The following is a 19,730-nucleotide window of genomic DNA, read 5'->3' as shown; positions in this document are numbered from 1 at the left end:
CCTAAAGGAGTGAGTGTACGGTCAGAAATATTACGTTCCTTCTATAGTTGTTGGAAAGACGGCCATGCCTGGTCATCATAATCTTGGCTGACAACGAGCCAAGATCCGGCGTGCGTCGAATTTTCCGCCAAACCCCATCAATTACAGGTGTTCGCTTTGAGGCCTGGCGTTGTTGCCTTTGATTTCCATAATCTTCCTAAAGTGAACTGTAGAGGGGATTTTCAATGCGAGTTACCTGTTGTGATTCGACTTTGCTAGGCTCGCTAAAGTGTCAGAGACTTTTCCGTGTCGTCAGGTACTGTCCAGTACTGTTGCCAACGTTGTGCAGGAAGTCCTGGTAGGAGGTAGTAGTGGTATTAATAGCAGTAGTGGTCGATGAGCGAGAATGCCTGATTTCTGCTCTGTAGGCTGGAAGGTCTGATTGTTTAAAATATTTCGGAAGTTGTTGGCAGTTCATGAATTCGATGGATCGACCAGACACCACCCAAGGTGTAAGAGGTAAATCTTGGACTCTCTAAAGCGGAGGTGATTTGTGAATATTTTTCACATTTCTCAATTTGAGACTTAATGATTCAATGTGATCGACAAAGTTAATGTTTCAAATGGCTCTGAGCACTATGGGACTTAACATCTGAGGTCATCAGTCCCCTAGAACTTAGAACTACTTAAACCTAACTAACCTATGGAAATCACACACATCCAAGGCCGAGGCAGGATTCGAACCTGCGACCGTAGCGGTCGCACGGTGCCAGACTGAAGCGCCTAGAACCGCTCGGCCACATCGACCGGCGAGAAAGTTATTCTGCCAAAAAGGAAAACTTACATCAATTCGCAAGGGGGTTCCTGTTCGAGAGCGTGGGGTTCAGTCGTTCTCCGTTTTTCTTCTTTTTTGTGTATGTTACAGGTCGTGAAGCCAACAGAACTACATTTGTTTCCGTAGAAGCTTGAAGTGTTGTGTTTTCGAATCACTTTCGAACTGTTGGCTCCTAACTGTTATCATGTGTTTTTCTTTGAATGGATGATCTGGAGCTACAAGAGGCAATTGGGGTGCGATGTATTGCCTGTTAACTGTGTACGCTTCTCATGTCAGTTGCTGGATCTCGCAATCTTTCTGTACGGAATTAGATTTCTACGGGACAGTTATGATTTGGTGTTGTAGTGTGGACAACTATAAAGCTATCTCTTGAGTCAAAATGAAATTGATGACAATAATTAAGATTTTTGTGTAAGTTTAGCCATCAATAAAAATACACACAATACGTAATACACTAACATTCTCACCCGAAAACAAATATACAGGCACACTAAAATTCTAAATTTTAATTTTTGTCTGGGACAAAGGACAAACTTGTCACTGAAACAAATGAAAATAGTTCCACTACCCTGGTTCCGGAGGGAGATTTAAGTTAGTTACCGAGCGAATACCGAAGGTGGAAATCCTCTCCTAATTATTCCCAATTAGGATTCCCTCCGCTCCATTCCCAGCCTGCTGAGAAATTTGCTGTAGAGAACTGTGACTCTAAAATGGCCCGGATGTCAAACAGCACGCTATACTCCTTGGAGTAGAGGAGGGATAGAACAAAGGGAAAAAAAAGTTTGGCAGTGCTAGTGCCCACCGAACACGTTTCCTTATTGACCAGTGGAGCAAAATATCGCATAATTAGTCTCGCGCGTCGCACATCGGTATGCGTTTGTGGATTCCAGCAGCTACTGCGAGTGACGCTTCGTACAGCGCTGCGGCACCTCATAGAAGGAAGACGGAGGATTCTTTCAATGGAATATACTGAATCGGCTTGTTCTTAGATTTAAAGCTCCATCTCGAGTATACAAGACTATGAAGTGCGTGATAGAAATTACTATTCGTTCTACAATATTCTTGTGTTAAAAGTTCATCCCGTCACGTTTAAGAATTCTGTGTGAGAAGAGGTATTAATTGCATGCTTCTGCGTGGACTGTAATTACTCTAATCTAGTCTAATCTTAGCATAATGACAACCAGCTTTTGAAATCCTGTAAGTCTTCGCAAGATACGATATATTTCTTTGACTGCCAGCTCAAGCTACTCAGTCTTTTATTACGCTCCCATAGCAGTAAATAAATTTGTTTCAGTTCACACTGTATTATGTGTTCTTTCGGTATCCTCTGTCAGTGTTACGATGTGTAAACCTGACATATTTCAACTGTGTTCTACAGCATGTACAAGAATTCATAGATGAACTCAAGCCTCGTAGCAACTGCTTTGCTCGAAGCGTAGCACATACTATACCCACGACTGACCCTGTTAGATCTTTTCAGGTCGCAGTTATTTGTGTTACATAACTGTAGGTGCAACTGATTGTTCTTTGGTCATAGAAATATTATTTGGACGCCAATCTGTGCACAACGCTGACATTATGTCATGAATTGCACGTATAGGAGCTAACTATTCTAATAATATTGCAACATGAATGACGGCGCAATTTATGAAAAGTCAGAAGTAGTGTTACCGTGTTACGCCAACAGCGGCAGCCCTGCCGCACTTTCATGATGTACTTCCATTGTTACCTCTTTGTCTGTTAAAAACTCTCTATCTCTGAGAACGCTGTGCATCCCGGTTGTTAATACATGCTCAGTCAAACAGTTAACACAAAGAAATATTTTGTATAAATGTATATTCGTTTGTAGCGATCGATATTGTAGTGCCTCGAAAGGTCTTCGAAAGCTGGGGAACAAAATTCATCCGGTTGCTTCGAGCCGCGATTTTTATGCTATCATGCGGTAACAGCACAAATTTAATTTCGCACGATTAAAGGTTTCGGAATCCACAATGCTTGTTATGGAAAAATAATTTTATTCAAAGTAGGTCACTGCGGTGAGATCAAAATTCTACATGTTCTAGGATTTTGCAGCAGTTAAATGCAGGTTATGTAAAGAGTCATTTCTGATTTCTTTTTGGTAGACTGAACTAATCCGTGCTTCCTTTTAAACATTAAAGAGAGTTTCCGGCGAAAGAGATCTAGGGTAAAGAGGGGATATAATCAGGACGGTTTTGCAACCGAATTGCAATAAACTGTCGCAGAAGATTTGAATTACGTATTTAATCGCATGAAATTTCAGAGGTTCTCGGACTTCAGTGATGTTTAGAGATTTAAATTGTTTTTTAGTGGCACTCATACTAACAAGTACGTAATCTAGCTTTTTCCGTCTTTCAACTATTAAATTTAGCCAAATATTTTGACATTTATTTTCTGAAGGCTTAGGCTTTACTGAATACAAAGTTCAGTGTGTTTTACTATTTTCAGTTTCAATCCTCACTAATCGAATAGCGTCCCGGTGGTAATTATATTTGACAATTTGTAACAATAGAGCATCGTTGATATTTTCCATTCGTATGCAAGATGTCCCTGTGTCAGAAGGAAAGTGCGGAATTTCGTATCGTGAAAGTTCATGAAATATCCATTTATCTCCATCTTGTACAGAAGAAAATCTGAGTATTTGGTATTTTCAGGTATTCGTCCAGTGTTTGGATGCTTTAAATCAGTCTTCAACGAAGAATTTAACTGCTGGTATTTAATGCTCATATCGTGCGTACCATGGACCTTATCGCGGTGGGGCGGCTTGTGTGCGTCGACGATATAGATAGTCGAACCCTAGATGAAACGTTATTGGAGGAGGTGTTCGAATCTGTGGAGAAACAGACTAGCAAGTAGTTCCTATAAGGGCAGCAGCCTTTTCAGTAGTTACATGGGCAGCCGTATGGATCATTAACTGATGTGGACTTGTAATACTGTATTAACTAACATGGACTTGCTGCGATAATATTGCGAACGGCTGAAAATAGAGGGAAACTACAGGCCTTCCATTTAGCGAGGACATGCAGCTCTACTGTTTAGCTTAATGATGATGACGTATGGCAGCCGTAAGCTACGTTGTATGTTCCTGAGCATGGAATGTTGGTGGTTGGGTTGGATTGTTTTGGGGGAGGAGACCAGACAGCGAGGTCATCGGTCTCATCGGATTAGGGAAGGATGGGGAAGGAAGTCGGCCGTGCCCTTTGAAAGGAACCATCCCGGCATTTGCCTGGAGCGATTTTGGGAAATCACGGAAAACCTAAATCAGGGTGGTACGCGGGATTGAACCGTCGTCCTCCCGAATGCGAATCCAGTTTGCTAACCATTGCGCCACCTCGCTCGGTCTGGAATGTTGGAACCCATAACCGTGTAAGCATGTCATAGATTTCGGAAATAGACGTCAGATTTAGTGAAAATTGTTGGAATTGGGTTACAGGAAGTACGGAGTGACTGTAACGTATTATCGAACTGTAATAGGAGTAATTCCGGAAGATACCTAATAACGAACAGGAAAACAGGAACGCAGCTAAACTATTATGGACAACATAATGGACGGATAATCATAGACGAGACAGACACAAAACCACGATCCACCTTAGTAATACAGATATATAGGCCCACTAGAACGACAGATAATAAAGAGATTTAAAATCTGTGTGATGAGGTAAGACGAATTGTTCCGTATCTTAAGGGAGAAGAAAATTTAATGATGTTAGGTGACTGGAAGTCGATAGTAAAGAAAAGGAAGAGAAGGAAAAACAATAAGAGAACATCGACTGAGAGAAATAAAGGAAAGATGAAGCCGGCTGGTAGAATTTTGCATAAAGCATACAATCTAAACATTGCAAACATTTAGTTTAAGAATCAATGAAGAAAGGTGTGACTTGTTAACGGTGTACTTTCTGATATTTGGGCGAGTTGTTTTACACGTGGCAACACAACGAGCAGCACAAGAAGATTGAGACTGGGACGATGATCGATATATTGTGCATAAAATGGAAACAACAATGCGGTTGAACATCCGGAAGTAAGGAAGAAGGTCGTATGCATGAAAGGGTCCTGTTTACTGAAGACGGTTTCGTGTAGACTACATGACAATCAGGCAGAGATTTTATAAACCAAGTTTCAAGGCCGCTGGAGGTTCCAGGAGAGAGTATGATAGATGGACTGCAGTAGCAGTAGAGATCATGGAGAGCTCGATGAGAACTGCCATTCCATGATTATGGTTCAAATGGCTCTGAGCACTATGGGACTTAACTTCTAAGGTCATCAGTCCCCTAGAACTTAGAATACTTAAACCTAACTAACCTAAGGACATCACACACATCCATGCCCGAGGCAGGATTCGAACCTGCAACCGTAGCGGTCGCGCGGTTCCAGATTGTAGCGCCTAGAACCACTCGACCATCCCGGCCGGCTCATGATTATGCACTGATATAAACTTGCTCGTGGAGCAGGGATGCGGTGCGACCTACTTGTGGGCATGTGGCACGTGGAGATGAAATAGTGCCCGTGATAGCAGTGCCATGATCGTGGATGCACACACTGCTGTCAGAGAGCCGGGCGCTTGTTGTGGGGGCTGCTCACCATTCTGTGGACAACAATGCAGCCTGTTTGGTTGCTGCCTGGGATATTTACTACCACGCCAGGCAAGCACTGGTTGGTGATGGACTTGTAAGCTGGCTGCAGAGAATCGTGCTAGGCTCTTGCCCACCCACAGGATTAGATGTTTGACTGGCTGCTGTCTTGGAGGTGCATAACCACAGATGTAGCATCCCTTCCCCCCCCCCCCCAATCCCATCCCCCTCCACTGGCAAGAGATGACAATCTTGGGTGGTCACTGTCCACCCAACCTCCTTCCTCCCCTCCAGAAGACGATGGTGGTGCCGCTGGGAGACAGAGGATAAGGAGCCATCACGGCGTCTGCACAGAGGACGTGGCCCGGCATATCAAAGATGTCGTCCACGCTAAGTCAGGCGTATCTGTAGCGGCGGCAGCACTTGAAAAGCAGAAATATTGCATCCACAGGGCATATATGAGTATGTGAGCTCTTGAGAAATAGAAGTGTTTTGCCCAGAGGCCGTATACGCTGTCCAGTCACATTAATGCGACCACCTGTCAAAAATCTGAATAACCACTTTTGCGGTGCAGACCGCTGCAGGACCTGGAGGACGAAAGTCAGTGAGATTCTGGAAGGTAGCCACAATGATGTGGAGCCGTTTCTCAATGGATCGATTGCATGAACAGCCTGATCGTTGTGGTCCCACAGAGTCTTGGTTGGGTCTAAATACGGGGAGTTTGATGATTAGGTCAGTGCAGTAAACCAATCCTGGTGCTCTCGGACCCAACCACACACACTGAAAAATGTGTGACACATCGCATTATCCTGCTGGTAGACGTCGTAGTGTTGAGGGAAACAAAAGGATAGATGCATACTTGTGCTGATCCATTGTACCATCCAGAATGACGAAATCAAGTAGGGAGTGCCCTCCAGCCTGTACCTTCTGACGAATGTTGCAGCGTGTTGGCTGTCAGACATGTCACGCACACGCCGACAGCCGTCTGTCCGACGTAGCGTAAACCGTGATTCATCTGAAAAGGCCACCGCCGGAGCACATTGGACGTCCAGTGCAGTACCCACGTGCAGATTTTAGCCTTCGTTGCCAGTGACAGCACGAGTGCTTGAAACAGGCACCTGCTGTGGAGACGCATATGCAGCAACGTTTATTGAACCGTCTTTGAAGAGAGACTATTTGTGGCTCTGTGGTTCATCTAGGCGGTCAGTTGCTCAACAGTTGCAGCTCTACTCGTCCCTAAAGCTGTCATTGTCGGCTGTCATCTGTGGCCTGTGGCACACCACAGTTGACTCAGTGCCGGTTTTGGGCAGTGCCATGTTTCCAAGCACAGTACGGTTTAACCATGGTGATGCGCGAACAGTTTACAAACTTAGCCGTTTCGCAAGTGCTTCAACCCTTGGCCAGAAAGCCAATGATGATGCCCTTTTGGACGTCAGATAAGTTGCTGCGTTTCCGTATTACGACAACGACTGCACTGTTTCTGATTCCCCATCCCTCCCCACCTCACCTCTCCGACACTTAATATATCCTCCACTGCCTCTCCAGAGGATGTTGCGAATTTCAGAGAACCTTTGGGGGAAAATAGGTGGTATTTATGCAAATGACGCATTTTACACAGCTCGTGAGGTCCACGATAGGAGAGGGATTCGATCAGAGCGTCGGGCTTTCTCTTGAAAAGTAGCTGGAGTATTTTACTAAAGCCCTTATTAGCACCTTTTTGGAAATACATGGAGGTGCAACAGTAGTAGACAAAATTCTCCTTATCCAATACTTACCGAAAATTGGACTCATAAAGCAAATGAGATGATAATTCGAAGAAGTATGGCTTATTCATTCTTGATAGTTCTGAGGAGAGCGCAGATTGGAATCTCATTGTTTGCTGGTTGAGGAAACATTGTAAAGGAGCTCATAGCCAAGACTATCGTTATCTGTGTTATCATTTAAGTAGCCTGCCTGTAAACTCTGAGACTACTGTCAGGTGCGAGCTTTGTAGTTGCTAGTTTTTCACTCTTTGAAACAGTGCCTCATATATTTGTGCTAGTGCGGCGGTACTTACGTATGATGCAGAGAGCAGTACCCGGCTTGAGCTTCCAACCTGGACAGCAGTAGCTATAGCGCGACCGACATACGTTGGGCCTGCAACAAAAAGACGGCACACTGGTTATTCGTTGGAGAGAAAAGGGTGGCTACATCTACGACGGTCGTCGCTATGAACAAGATATTCCATTGAATTGTGTTTAATCAGAGAACAAAGAAGTTCTACGGGACATTTCTTTTCTATTTAATGCTATCGAAAATTCACTGACAAACCTTAAGACTATGACCACCTGCTCAACTTTTTTGGATGCAATACAGCAGCGATTCAACGTGACATAGATTAGACAACTCCTCGGTGGTTTTCGGTAGGTGTGGAACAGCGGAGTCTGCCAAAATGTCACGAAATTCTCGTAAATTAGAGGCCGGTGGTTTGGGGGAACTGAGCTGGTGCCCAATAGCATCACAGAGGCGATCCATGGAGTTCAGATTAGGTGAATTGGCCAGAACATCAACGTGGGCTTATTATCAAGCTCTGCAAGCCACTGCAGACGATTCTGAGCTCGTGACAGGGACAGTTATCCTGCTGGAAGATGCCATCGTCGTAGGGGAAGACGTCAAACACAAAAGGATGTAGCTGGGTCGCAATAATAATGTTCACGTAGTCCACAGCTGTTGTGGTACCTTCGATTACTATCTAAGGTCCGATGGTGGTCCACGTGTATGTCCCCCATGGCACACATAACACCGCCATCACTGCTTATGCACGTGGCACCACATGTTTGGAACAGCTGTTCGCCGGGATGATGGCACATCGATCTGGTGTAGCGCGATTCATCCAACCAGACGTCACGTTTCCGATGTCCATGGCCCCATCTCGATTATTCCCTGGCCACAGCAATCGTAACTGACGACGTCGTAGGATCAACATGGGAACACGTACTGGTCTGCTGCAGAGCCTCTTTTTCAACAATGTTCGCTGAGGCGTTTACCTCCAACACTTTGTCGCCTATTCCTAGTTTTAACAGACTTCATTAACTTCGCATATATGTTCACTGCGTATCACGTGAACAGCCAACCTGCTTCGCAGTTTCTGAGATGCATGTTCCTAGGGGCCAGACCATAAAGATCAGACCTTTCTCGAAGTCGCTTATGTCAGAGGATTTCCCCATTTGCGGCCTGTATCGTCGCTAGAAAGATTCCAGATTCGTCTATGCTCATGTTATCGCTTCACGTGTTCACCATGCTACCAGGCGGTATTCATTTTCGCGGTGGTCAGTAGTCATAGTATTCTGGCTCATCAGTTTATAGCTTACGATAAAATAATGTAATTGCAATACAAAATTCTTACTCTCATTTGTCATAATACCTCCCACGCACTAACTTTGGTACACCATACGTAGTCGTTGATCTCGTCAAAGCAATAAGGCTAGAATTCACCTAAAAAAAGTAAATCTGTCATCAAGCCGAATATTGTTTTGAACACCAAAGCGCTTTACTATGCATGGTCCTGTTGTAGGTGATGTGCTATTTATTGCCTTCCTCCGACGTTTGAACTGACCCACGCAGCTAGTTGTAGCGGCATCTACAGTTTAACGTGGATCTCGAACCACGATACAACTACACACGTATCACTTATTGTCAGGAGTGAAAGAAGTGATAGGTGATAAGATAAAAGTCTTTGAACTGAACGGGAGAAGAACCCGAGACGTTTGGATTCGTTGTCTGGCACGTTACCATTGAGCGACCTCTCAGCCTGCATACCGCTCATGCAGTTACAATCGGGAAGTGCTTGAGAATCAGTTTGTACGCTTAATTTTATGAGCCAGAACTAAGGAGATACAACTCTTTCTTTGTCCTACTTTTTTTATTTTGAAGAGGAATGGCCAAATTCCACAGTTTGTATGAAATTATTAGATACCAGCGAATGACGAATGGGAATGCACTTAGAAAAAATTATTTAACTATGTAAATAGGTTAACATTTAAGCCATAAAATTTAGTGGGAACATGCTACGATTTATCAAGTGATTGAGAGCGCTTGTATAAAGAACGGATATGCGACGTTTTCCTGTCACCGGAGGAGAAGAAACGGCCGGATGCTACGGTGCTGAAAACCTATGCGACCAAAACGTCACTATTATCGTCTTTAGAACCTTTATGTAAGGATATTGGATTGTTGTGGTATTTCAGTGTAGAAAAATACGTAATTTATATAAAAGGTGTTCATTTTAAATGAAGACACTGAAATATCTTGAAAACTACAGATCGGACCAAAAAAAGTTACAATTACAATTTGTTTGTCTCGGAGGGGGACCTCCAACGATACCACACTCGACTCGACACACCATCCCGTGCTTGTGTGCTGGTGGGGCAACTTTGAAATCTTCATTGGGGATCCCCGTTTTTTATTGCAGATTACGAGTCTACGGCAAGATCTACATACGTTATTTGAAGCATTTTCTTCGTTTCGCCACAGATGCCACTGTAATCGGAGGAATAGAAACGGGCACACAATCGTAGTTTACGGCATTCTGCTCAATGGCCGTTGAATCCAACGGCATGTGGAACCCCACTTCTATGGTCCGAGGGTAGGACAGGCCAGTATTTCATAGCTTCTGATTGGAAACCCCATTCGCAACGTTGCATTCCTCCGACATATCGAACAGGAGACTGCTCGACGGGCCAGCGCGGCCGTCTAACGAGCTACGACGTATCATAACAGAAAGCACACTGCGTCCGGAGCTCGCGTACCGTGGAACGTACAACAGGTAGCGGCTCTAAACGTTACAATACTTCCGCAGTGCTTATATAGCCTGCGCACCTACCTATTATTTCGAGAACAGACGTTCAAGTGAACGTCGAACGTTGCAACCACATAAGAAAAAAATTGAAACGATCCTGATTTACGGAGAATGTATGAGAAATGTTGAGGCTGCCGTTGTCTTGAACGCCGATCGTTTTCCAGAGTAAGCTCGCTCTCGTTCGTTCTTTTATAACGTTGTGAACGCCTTTATGTCTGATGGCAGCGTACAGACCGGGAAAAAGAAACGAAGAAAACGTGTTACAGGTGAAGCTAATGAAACAGCTGTAATAGGGGCGGTGCACCACAAACCACCGATAAGCACCAGGCAATTACATCACAATTCCGGTATGTCCGTAGGGAGTATTGTTACAATAGTGCACCTTCGTAAGTATCATCCATAGCCCGCCCGGTTAGCCGTGCGGTCTGACGCACTGCGTTCCGGGCGGGAAGGCGTGCCGGTCCCCGGCACGAATCCGTCCGGCGGATTAGTGTCGATATCCTGTGTGCCGGCCAGTCTGTGGATGGTTTTTAAGGCGGTTTTCCATCTGCCTCGGCGAATGCGGGCTGGTTCCCCTTATTCCGCCTTAGTTACACTATATCGGCGATTGCTGCGCAAACACTGTCTCCACGTACGCGTACACCATAAATACTCTACCACGCGAACATTAGGGGTTACACTCGTCAGGTGTGAGACGTTCCCGGGTGGGGGAGGGGAAGGGAGGGGGAAAGAGGGGGTCCACTGGGGGCCGAACCGCGCAATAGCCCTGGGTTCGGTGTGGGGCGGTGGTGGGGTGAGTGGACTGCTGTAGCCTGTTGTGGGGTTGTGAACCACTGAGGGCTACGGCGGGACGAAGCCTCTCCTTCGTTTGTAGGTCCCCAGTTCAATGCAGTACAATGCAATACAATACAAAATCATCCATACCAGGTGTCACTGCATCAAGAACTTCATGGCGCCGATTTTCATTACTGGATAGTGTTTTGTGAATAGACATTTTAACAAATGCAAATGACTCTCACGTTCATTGCCGAGGTAGTATTTTCCGATGAGTCTACATTTACAAACCATGGTAGCATTAAAGCGGCACAACGTGCATCATTACTGGAAAGTAGACAATCCCCACTGGCTACGACAAGATGACCATCAAAGTCTTTGGTCGGTTAGACGTATGGTGTGGCATCGTGAGGAACTAATCATTGGTCCGTATTTTATCGACAGCACGTTGAATGGACGCAAGTGTCGAACGTTTTTGGAAAGGGAACTGCCGGTACTACTGGAGGATGTTGCCTTAGACGTTCGACAACGTACGTAGTTTCAGCATGTTGGTTGCCCAGCACATTACGCCATTAAAACACGGGAAGTATTATACTGTGTTTACACTGGTCAGTTGATTGGCAGAAGTGGCTCTATTATTAATTGGCCCACTAGGTCGCCGGATTCGACGTCGCCAGATCTCTTTCTGTGGACATATTGAAAGGTAAGGTATACTAGCAGGTGCCAACAGGTCGTGGAGACTTGGCTGACCCCATCAGAAACGCATGTGCTGGCGTTCCCGCCGATATGCTTCTGTCCTGTGTACGATCATTTGAAAATCGGATCATTTAAGTGTTTTGAAGCTGGCGGTACTACGTTTGAACAATTACTCTCAATTTAGAAGTAGATTAGCGTTCGCCTCAAGCCACGGCCACGGTGGCGCGTCGAGTAGTCCGCAGTTCGACATGTCAGAGCAATAAAACGTTGCGAACAGGATTTCCAATTAGAAGTTATGAAATACTGGCCTGTCCTACCCTCGGACCATAGAAGTGGGGTCCCACGTGCCCCTGGATATTCAAGGGCCATTGAGTAGCATGTCGCAAATTACGACTAATGACCTCAGCAGTTGAGTCCCATAGTGCTCAGAGCCATTTGAACCATTTCGCAAATTACGGTTGTGTACCAATTTCTATTTATCCGATTACAGCGCCATTTGTGGCGAAAGGAAGAAAATGCTTCAGACAGAACGTATGTAGATTTTGCTGTATAATCGTGATCTGCAATAAAAATCGGGGATTCCCATTGAAGAATTCAAAGCTGCTCTCCACCCTACGACGCCACCCACGCATGGGATGGTGTGACGAGTCGAGTGTGGTATCGTTTGACGTCCCCCTCCGAGACAAACAAATTGGAATTATAACTTTTTTTGCTCCGATGTGTAGTTATCCAGATATTTCAATGTCTTCAGTTGAAATTAACACCCTGTATTCTGACATTTGCCTATTTACATGTCTAGTTTGACAAGGATGGGATAGGTAGTCGGCCGTGGCCCTACATTAGGAACCATCCCCTCATTTATCTGGAGTAATTTAGGGAAACCATGCAAATCTTCAATCACGATGGCTGAATGGAGATTAGAGCTTCTATTTTCCGGAATATAAGACTTGTTATTAAAAACAGAGCAGCGTAGGTCAGTGCATCCCTACTTTGCGAAACTATTATGTTTATGGGTTATTTCAAAGAAGTTACTTCGTTATGTGAAAAGATAGTGGTACACTGTTCATCCGTTTCGTAACAACTGCCACTGTACACAAAATGCACAAATTGTTCACTTACTGTAAACTAACATCGCAACCGTGACGATAATGTTTGGTTTCCATTTTGCATGCTGCAATTTTACATTTGCTTGCCTGAGAAGTTGAGTAAGCAAACCACAATAATAAGAGAGCTGTTGAGCTCAGAATGAAGATAAGATGGTAGTTGTATCCACTGCAGAGCTATGGTGTAAGAGAAAGAGATAGAGCACTTGCCCGCGAAAGGTCCCGAGTTCGAGTCTCGGTCCGGCACACAGTTTTAATCTGCCAGGAAGTTTCATATCAGCGCACACTCCGCTGCAGAGGCAAAAACTCGTTCTGGATTATTTGTATGGATTTTTTTTCTGTTGTTTGTGCATTCCCCCCCTCCCCCCCAAGTTTATAAGCAAGTAATCCTGCTGCTCACAAAATAATATCTACTTTTATCCAAGGTATGACAAATGGAAGACGTAGAACGAAGTGCACGGATTAAAAAGGATGTAAGGCAAGAGTGTGGTCTTTCTCTACTACTGTTCGGTGTGCATGTCGAAGATGCAGTGACGAAAATCAAAGGAAAGTTTAGATGTAATATTTAAATTCATTGCGAATGGATGTCAATGACGTTGCAGTCCTCATTGAAAATGAAGAAAAAATGTAGGACCTGTTGAGTGGTATAAATAGATATTGAGCTCAAAACGTAGGTTGAACAGGAGAGAGACAAACGTTATGTGTAGCAGAAATGAAATTAGCGAAATTAATATCGAAATTGGAGACCACCAAGTAACCAAAGTGAAGGAGTGCTGCTACTTTGGAATCAAAATAACGAATAACTGACGAAGCAAGGAGGATATAACAAGCAGACTTGCACAGGCGAAGAGGGCATTACTCGCTGATAGGAGTATACTAATGTCATACATAGGCCTTAATTTGAAGAAGAAATCGTGATAATGTATGTTCGGAGTCTCTCATGGAATATGGTAAACCGGAAAAGACGAGAACCGAAGCTTTTGAGACGTGGTGATACAGAAGAATTTTGAATATTACGTACAGTGTTAAATCTGAGGAGGTCATCCGCGGAATTATTGGGGAAAGGAATACGTGGAAAATATTGACTAGAAGAAGGGTCAAAGTGGTAGGACATGTAAGAAGATACCAGAGAGTAACTTCATCGGAATAGGGGGTGCTGGAGAGTTAGGGGAAGACAAAGATTGGAATACATCCAACAAATAATCGCGGACGCTAGGTGTAGTTGCTACTGTGAGCTGAAGAAGTGGCACATCGGAGGAAGTCGTGGCGGGTCGCATCAAACCAGTCAAAGAGAGATGAAGGAAAAGGTCACGAACTGCAGATGGCTCTGTTTTCGCCTGTCAACGCTCGTCGCTGCAGCACGTGAGGTGGGTCGGTACACGCTGGTGGGGCCGAGCCTGCAGTCGAGCAGTTCCCACGGCCAGGAGGGGCTGCGGCCCCTCGTGTGTGCTCTCCTCGTGACCCCACACGTAATTACACTGCCTACACACACGCCGTGGGCGCTACGCGGAGATATGAAAACAGAGACCCAAACTTCTCCTCCGTCCCTCACAAGAGCGATCGGAACATAATGAGCAGATCTATTGTCTGTCGAATAGTGTGACCTTGTTGAAGTAACCACAGGAAAGTTAGGTCGGTAGAAACGGTCCCGTTTTTATCTCGCTGCTTCCAAATAAAAACCCATATATATATTATCTATTGTGATAACGAGAGGTGCGAAGTGAGCTTTAAAGTGTCGAGCTTTTGGCGGAAAAAAGAAAGTTCATAAACACAATCTATCGCTTTACCATGTGCCGTTACCAAGTTTCAGCCAGCCATATCCTCGTAACGTTGATCACCTCCATTTAAGATTCTTCTTTAGCCTTGTCACTAAATTTCGGTGAAACTTTGTAAGCCTCCGCTTTGTGTAGCGTCTTTTAGTTGAATGGCTACGTTCTCTTTCAGTATACTTTTCGTCGGCCTTTCGTTTCACTTGCATGGACCAATTACGCCTTGTTTTTATCATATTACCTTATTTTTCTAATTAAGTGTTTATGCTAATTACTTCATTTCACACTTAATCTGTTCTAACACATCTTGAAATTTTTTTAAAGAACATCATCTTCACCCTTTTCTGTATACATTTTTTATTTCGCATTTGCAGTTCCGGCCTTTCGGTCATTTTCAAGTGTTACTGTAGATTTTCCTACAGCATATGTCAGACTTTAAAAACATCCGACATGTCAGAAAATTTTAAAGTGTACCCCTTGAAGATGGCCCAAAGGCCGAAACTGCAAATATGAAATAAATAATTTAGATAGTCAACGGCGAATTGGTCCCTAAAAGAGTTCTACGTGACTGTGGACTCCGACTATGAGAAGTTAACGGTTTTGAAAATAATGTGCGTTGTTTCCGTTGGCCTGTTGTTGCTTACTAATGGATTCTGGGAAAGTGTCTTTGGCTAGTAATCAAAACATCATCGGTTCTGCGTTCGACACCCGCCATCGCTTAGATTTTGATTAATAATCAGCCGTGCAGGCCGAAGACTTCCGCCATAAAAAGTCTCTCATTTTGCCAACGGCCTTGTCATAGAGTGCGGAGATGCAGACATCAGGGTACTCTCTTGCCCTCAATGTAGGAAACTGCCCCAAAAGGCGGAAGACTCAGCAATGGTCAGCGGCGTGAGGATGCAGAAGGCAATCGAAATCACTGAATTTAAGACACATTACGTTTACCCACAGGACATGTGGCCTGTAATTGAAAAAGCATCATGATGATCTCTCCGTTGGCAAAAGATTACGGAATAGTCCCTCATTCGGATCTCTGGTAGGGGACTGCCAAGAGGGAGGTGACCATGAGTAAAAGATTGAATAATCAACCAAAGGACAACGTTCGACGTGTCGGGGCGTGGAATGTGAGAAGCTTGAGTGTGGCAGGGAAGCTAGAAAATCTGAAAAGGGAAATTATAAGGCTCAGTCGAGATATAGTAGGAGTCAGTGAAGTGAAATGGAAAGAAGACAAAGATTTCTGGTCGGATAAGAATATGATAACGTCAATAACAGAAAATAGTATAACAGGCGTTGGGTCTTGTCCACGCGTCTCGTATAGGGTGCCTAAGGGATGCTGCGTTCTCGGAATGTTACACAACAGTTCAAGCGAATAATATTAATAGTTTTTATTACAAATACGCAAATTTACATTACTTAAATGTACAAAGGTGTCGCAAGCCATGGGCGACATACAACATAAATCCGAGTTCTTGTTATACACAATGTTGAAACAAGCAATGGATATGGATCACTACAATCTGGTATAGTAGCACTATCTGCTAGGCCGTGCTGATACTCTGCGATTACAGCCCATTAATGTCCGGCCAAGGCTGGCAAGGGCGTCACTTCTTGCAGAGGCCGCTGCTGTGGTCGCGCGGCCCTTGTGTCAGGTCTGACGTCGCCGCACCGCCTTCTCTGCTCTTGCGCTCACCCTCTTCGGTCCGGCGTTTGTGGTTACGCCAGAGGAACAGCAAGTATATGAGGATGTAAAAGGAGATGATAATCTAATAGTCATTGGGGACTGAAATGTAATTGTAGGGGAATGAGTAGAAGAATAGCTTACAGGAGAATATGGGCTTGGGACAAAGAATGAGAGAGGAGAAAGATGAATTGAGTTCTGTAATGAATTTGAGCTAGTAATAGCGAATACTCTGTTCAAGAATCACGAGAGGAGGAGGTATACTTGGAAAGGGCCGGGTGATAGAGGAAGATATCAATTACATTACGTCATGGTCAGACAGAGATTCCGATATCAGATACTGGATTGTAATGATTACCCAGGAGGAGATACAGGCTCAGATCACAATATAGTAGTGATAAAAAGTAGGCTGAAGTTTAAAAGATTAATCAGGAAGGATCAATATGCAAAGGAGTGAAATACGGAGGTACTAAGGGACGACGAGACATGCTTGAAGTTCTTTGTAGATGCAGCAATCAGCAATAGCTCAATAGGCAGTACAGTTGAAGAGGAAAAGGTCAATCACAGAAGTTGGAAAGAAAAACATAGGTACAAAGAAGGTAACTGGGAAGAAGCCGTGAATAAGAGAAGAACTACTTCAGTTGATCGATGAAACGAAGTACAAAAATGTTCAAGAAATCAGGAATCCAGAAATATAAGACGCTGAAGACTGAAATAAATAGGAAGTGCAGGGAAGCTATAGCGAAATGACTGCATGAAAAATGTGAAGAAATTCCTGTCGAATGACTCAGAATATAGGAAAGTCAAAATGACCTTCGGCGAAATTAAAAGCAAGGGTGGTAACATTAAGAGTGAAAAGGGAATTCCATTGTCAAATGCAGAGGAGAGAGCGGATAGGTGGAAAGAGTACATTGAAGGCCTGTATGAGGGGGAAGATTTGTCTCGTGTGGTAGAAGAAGTAACAGGAGTGGATTTCTAAGAGATAGCGGATTCCGAATTAGAATCAGAATTTAAGACAACTTTGGAGGACTTAAGATCAAATAAAGCAGAAGGTATAGATAACATTTCATCAGAAGTTGGGGGAAGTGTCAACAAAACGACTATTCATGTTGGTGTGGAGAATGTATGAGACTGGCGACGAACCATCTGACTTTCACAAAAATATCATCCATACATTTCCGAAGACTATAAGAACTGGCAAGTGAGAGAATTATCGCACATCAGTTTAACAGCTCATGCATCCTAATTGCTGACAAGAATAATTTACAGATGAATGGAAGAGATAATTGAGGGTGTGTTAGATGGCGATCAGTTTGGTTTCAGGAAAGGTAAACGCACCAGAAAGGCAATTCTGACGTTCCGGTTGATAATGGAATTAAGACTAAATAAAAGTCAAGACACATTCATAGGATTTATCGACCTGAAAAAAGCGTTCGGCAATTTAAGTGGTGCAAGATGTTCGACATCCTGAGAAAAATAGGGATAAGCTATAGAGAGAGACGGGTAATATACAATATGTTCAAGAGCCAAGAGGGAATAATAAGAGTGGATAACCAAGAACGAAGTGATCTGATTAATAAGGGCTGTCGTCTTTCGCTCCTACTGTTAAATTTGTACATCGAAGAAGCAGTGATGGAAATAAAAGAAAGGTTAAGGAGTGGAATTAAAATTTAAGGTGAACGTTTGATATTGCTATCCTGAGTGAAAGTGAAGAAGAATTACATGATCTGCTGCAAAGGAATTCGGCTACCTACGCAGCAAAATATCCAAAGAGGGACGGAGGAAGGAGGACATCAAAAGCAGACTAGCACCGGCAAAAGGACATTCCTGGCCAAGAGAAGTCTAGTAGTATCTAACATAGACGTTAATTTGAGGAAGAAAATTCTGAGAACGTATGTTTGGAGGACAGCATTGTATGGTAGTGAAACGTGGACTGTGGGAAAACCGGAACAGAAGAGAATCGAAACGTTTGAGATGTGGTGCTACAGACCAACGTTGAAAAATAGGTGGACTGATAAGGTAAGGAATGAGGAGGTTCTGCGCAGAATCTGGGAGGCAAGGAATATATGGAAAACACTGACAAGGAGAAGGGACAGGATGATAAGACATCTGTTAAGACATCAGGGAATGTCTTCCATGGTACTAGAAGGAGCTGTAGAGGGAAAAAACTGTAGAGGAAGGCAGTAGATTGGAATAAATGCTGCAGATAATTGAGGACGTAGGTTGCAAGTGCTACTCTGAAATGAAGAGGATGGCACAGGAGAGGAATTTGTGGCGGGCCGCATCAAACTAGTCAGAAGATCGATGACTCAAAAAAAAATTTTTTTTTCTACTAACTCTTAAGGAAAAATGACAGGTGACGTCATTTTTTCTGTGCCCCTCTGTAGTAAACAGTATATTCCGAAGTATTAAAATTTGAATAAGAGTTTTAGATCTTTGCCTTTCTATCTGTGTCACTATTACTGTGTTTCTCTATTGCGTTGTATCTGTCTTTCCAAAAGCATTTTCATTGTGATCTGCTGTCCCTCAGACGCATGAAAATGATAGTATCATTCTTTCAGTCAACATGTAAAGACATAAAAAATTGCAATACGAATTTCTTTTCCGTATTTAGTGAGTGTTTTGTGGGTCCACTTCAGTGATACACTTATTTCACATACACATGTTTCGATACTCGACGGTCGGAGACAGCATTGACGATCAGATCGGCAGCAGCGTATAACGTCCTGACATTTGAAAAATCCCGGGTTAAAAATGATCTACATTTCACGAATACCGCACCTTCTAACCCCTGAATAAAAAAGTCTTCGTGCTAAATTCTGCTAGAAAATTCTAAATAGTAATTCGATTTCAAGCAATCTAAAGTAGTATTTAAGCACGTAATTGGTAATGAAACCAAGCAACTGTAATGAGTTGTGGTCTTTTCTGAAGAGACCAGTAAGAACAGCAAGAGCACGAGTAGAAATAGCGTGGTCAATATTTGCTACAAGTGACCATATAACTTTTGTTGAGGAGGATAGGAGCACAAAAGTAACTTCTGTCCGTTCAGACACTTCGAATGCATCAAGGCTAAGAGCAAGAAATCACCTTGTGCACACGACATTTTTCCCTCACAGATACTCTCTATTTCACTGCACAGAGAACGTGATGTTTTTGCATGAGGAGTCTCCGTACTGTTCTAGGCGCTACAGTCTGGAACCGCGCTATCGCTACGGTCGCAGGTTCGAATCCTGCCTCGGGCATGGATGTGTGTGATGTCATTAGGTTAGTTAGGTTTAAGTAGTTCTAAGTTCTAGGGGACTGGCGACCTTAGAAGTTTAGTCCCATAGTGCTCAGAGCCATTTGAACCATTTATTTTCCCCGTGCGATTTGTTGCTGTTCTCCAAAGTGGAAGAACTGTCCACAGTCTTCGAGTTGCGCCTCCAGGAGCAGCCATGTCTGCGTATGGTGAGTGTCTCAAGGACCCC

At 43.8% G+C, this 19,730-nt stretch overlaps 1 protein-coding gene across 1 annotated transcript in view; it reads right to left on the bottom strand.

Annotated features, from left to right (window-relative positions):
• LOC126412131 (fibrillin-2-like) overlaps positions 1-19,730 on the bottom strand; it is a 675,186-nt gene that overhangs the window by 510,502 nt on the left and 144,954 nt on the right. Inside the window, exon 2 of the mRNA XM_050081574.1 lies at positions 7,463-7,542. Within this exon, the coding sequence (XP_049937531.1) occupies positions 7,463-7,542 (80 nt within the window). The remainder of the gene's footprint in view (positions 1-7,462; positions 7,543-19,730) is intronic.

This window comes from Schistocerca serialis, chromosome 7 (genome assembly GCF_023864345.2).
Source record: "Schistocerca serialis cubense isolate TAMUIC-IGC-003099 chromosome 7, iqSchSeri2.2, whole genome shotgun sequence".
Taxonomy (NCBI): Eukaryota; Metazoa; Arthropoda; class Insecta; order Orthoptera; family Acrididae; genus Schistocerca; species Schistocerca serialis.
The sequence above is the reverse complement of the archived record's forward strand: the minus strand, read 5'-3'. Positions and strand labels throughout refer to the sequence as shown.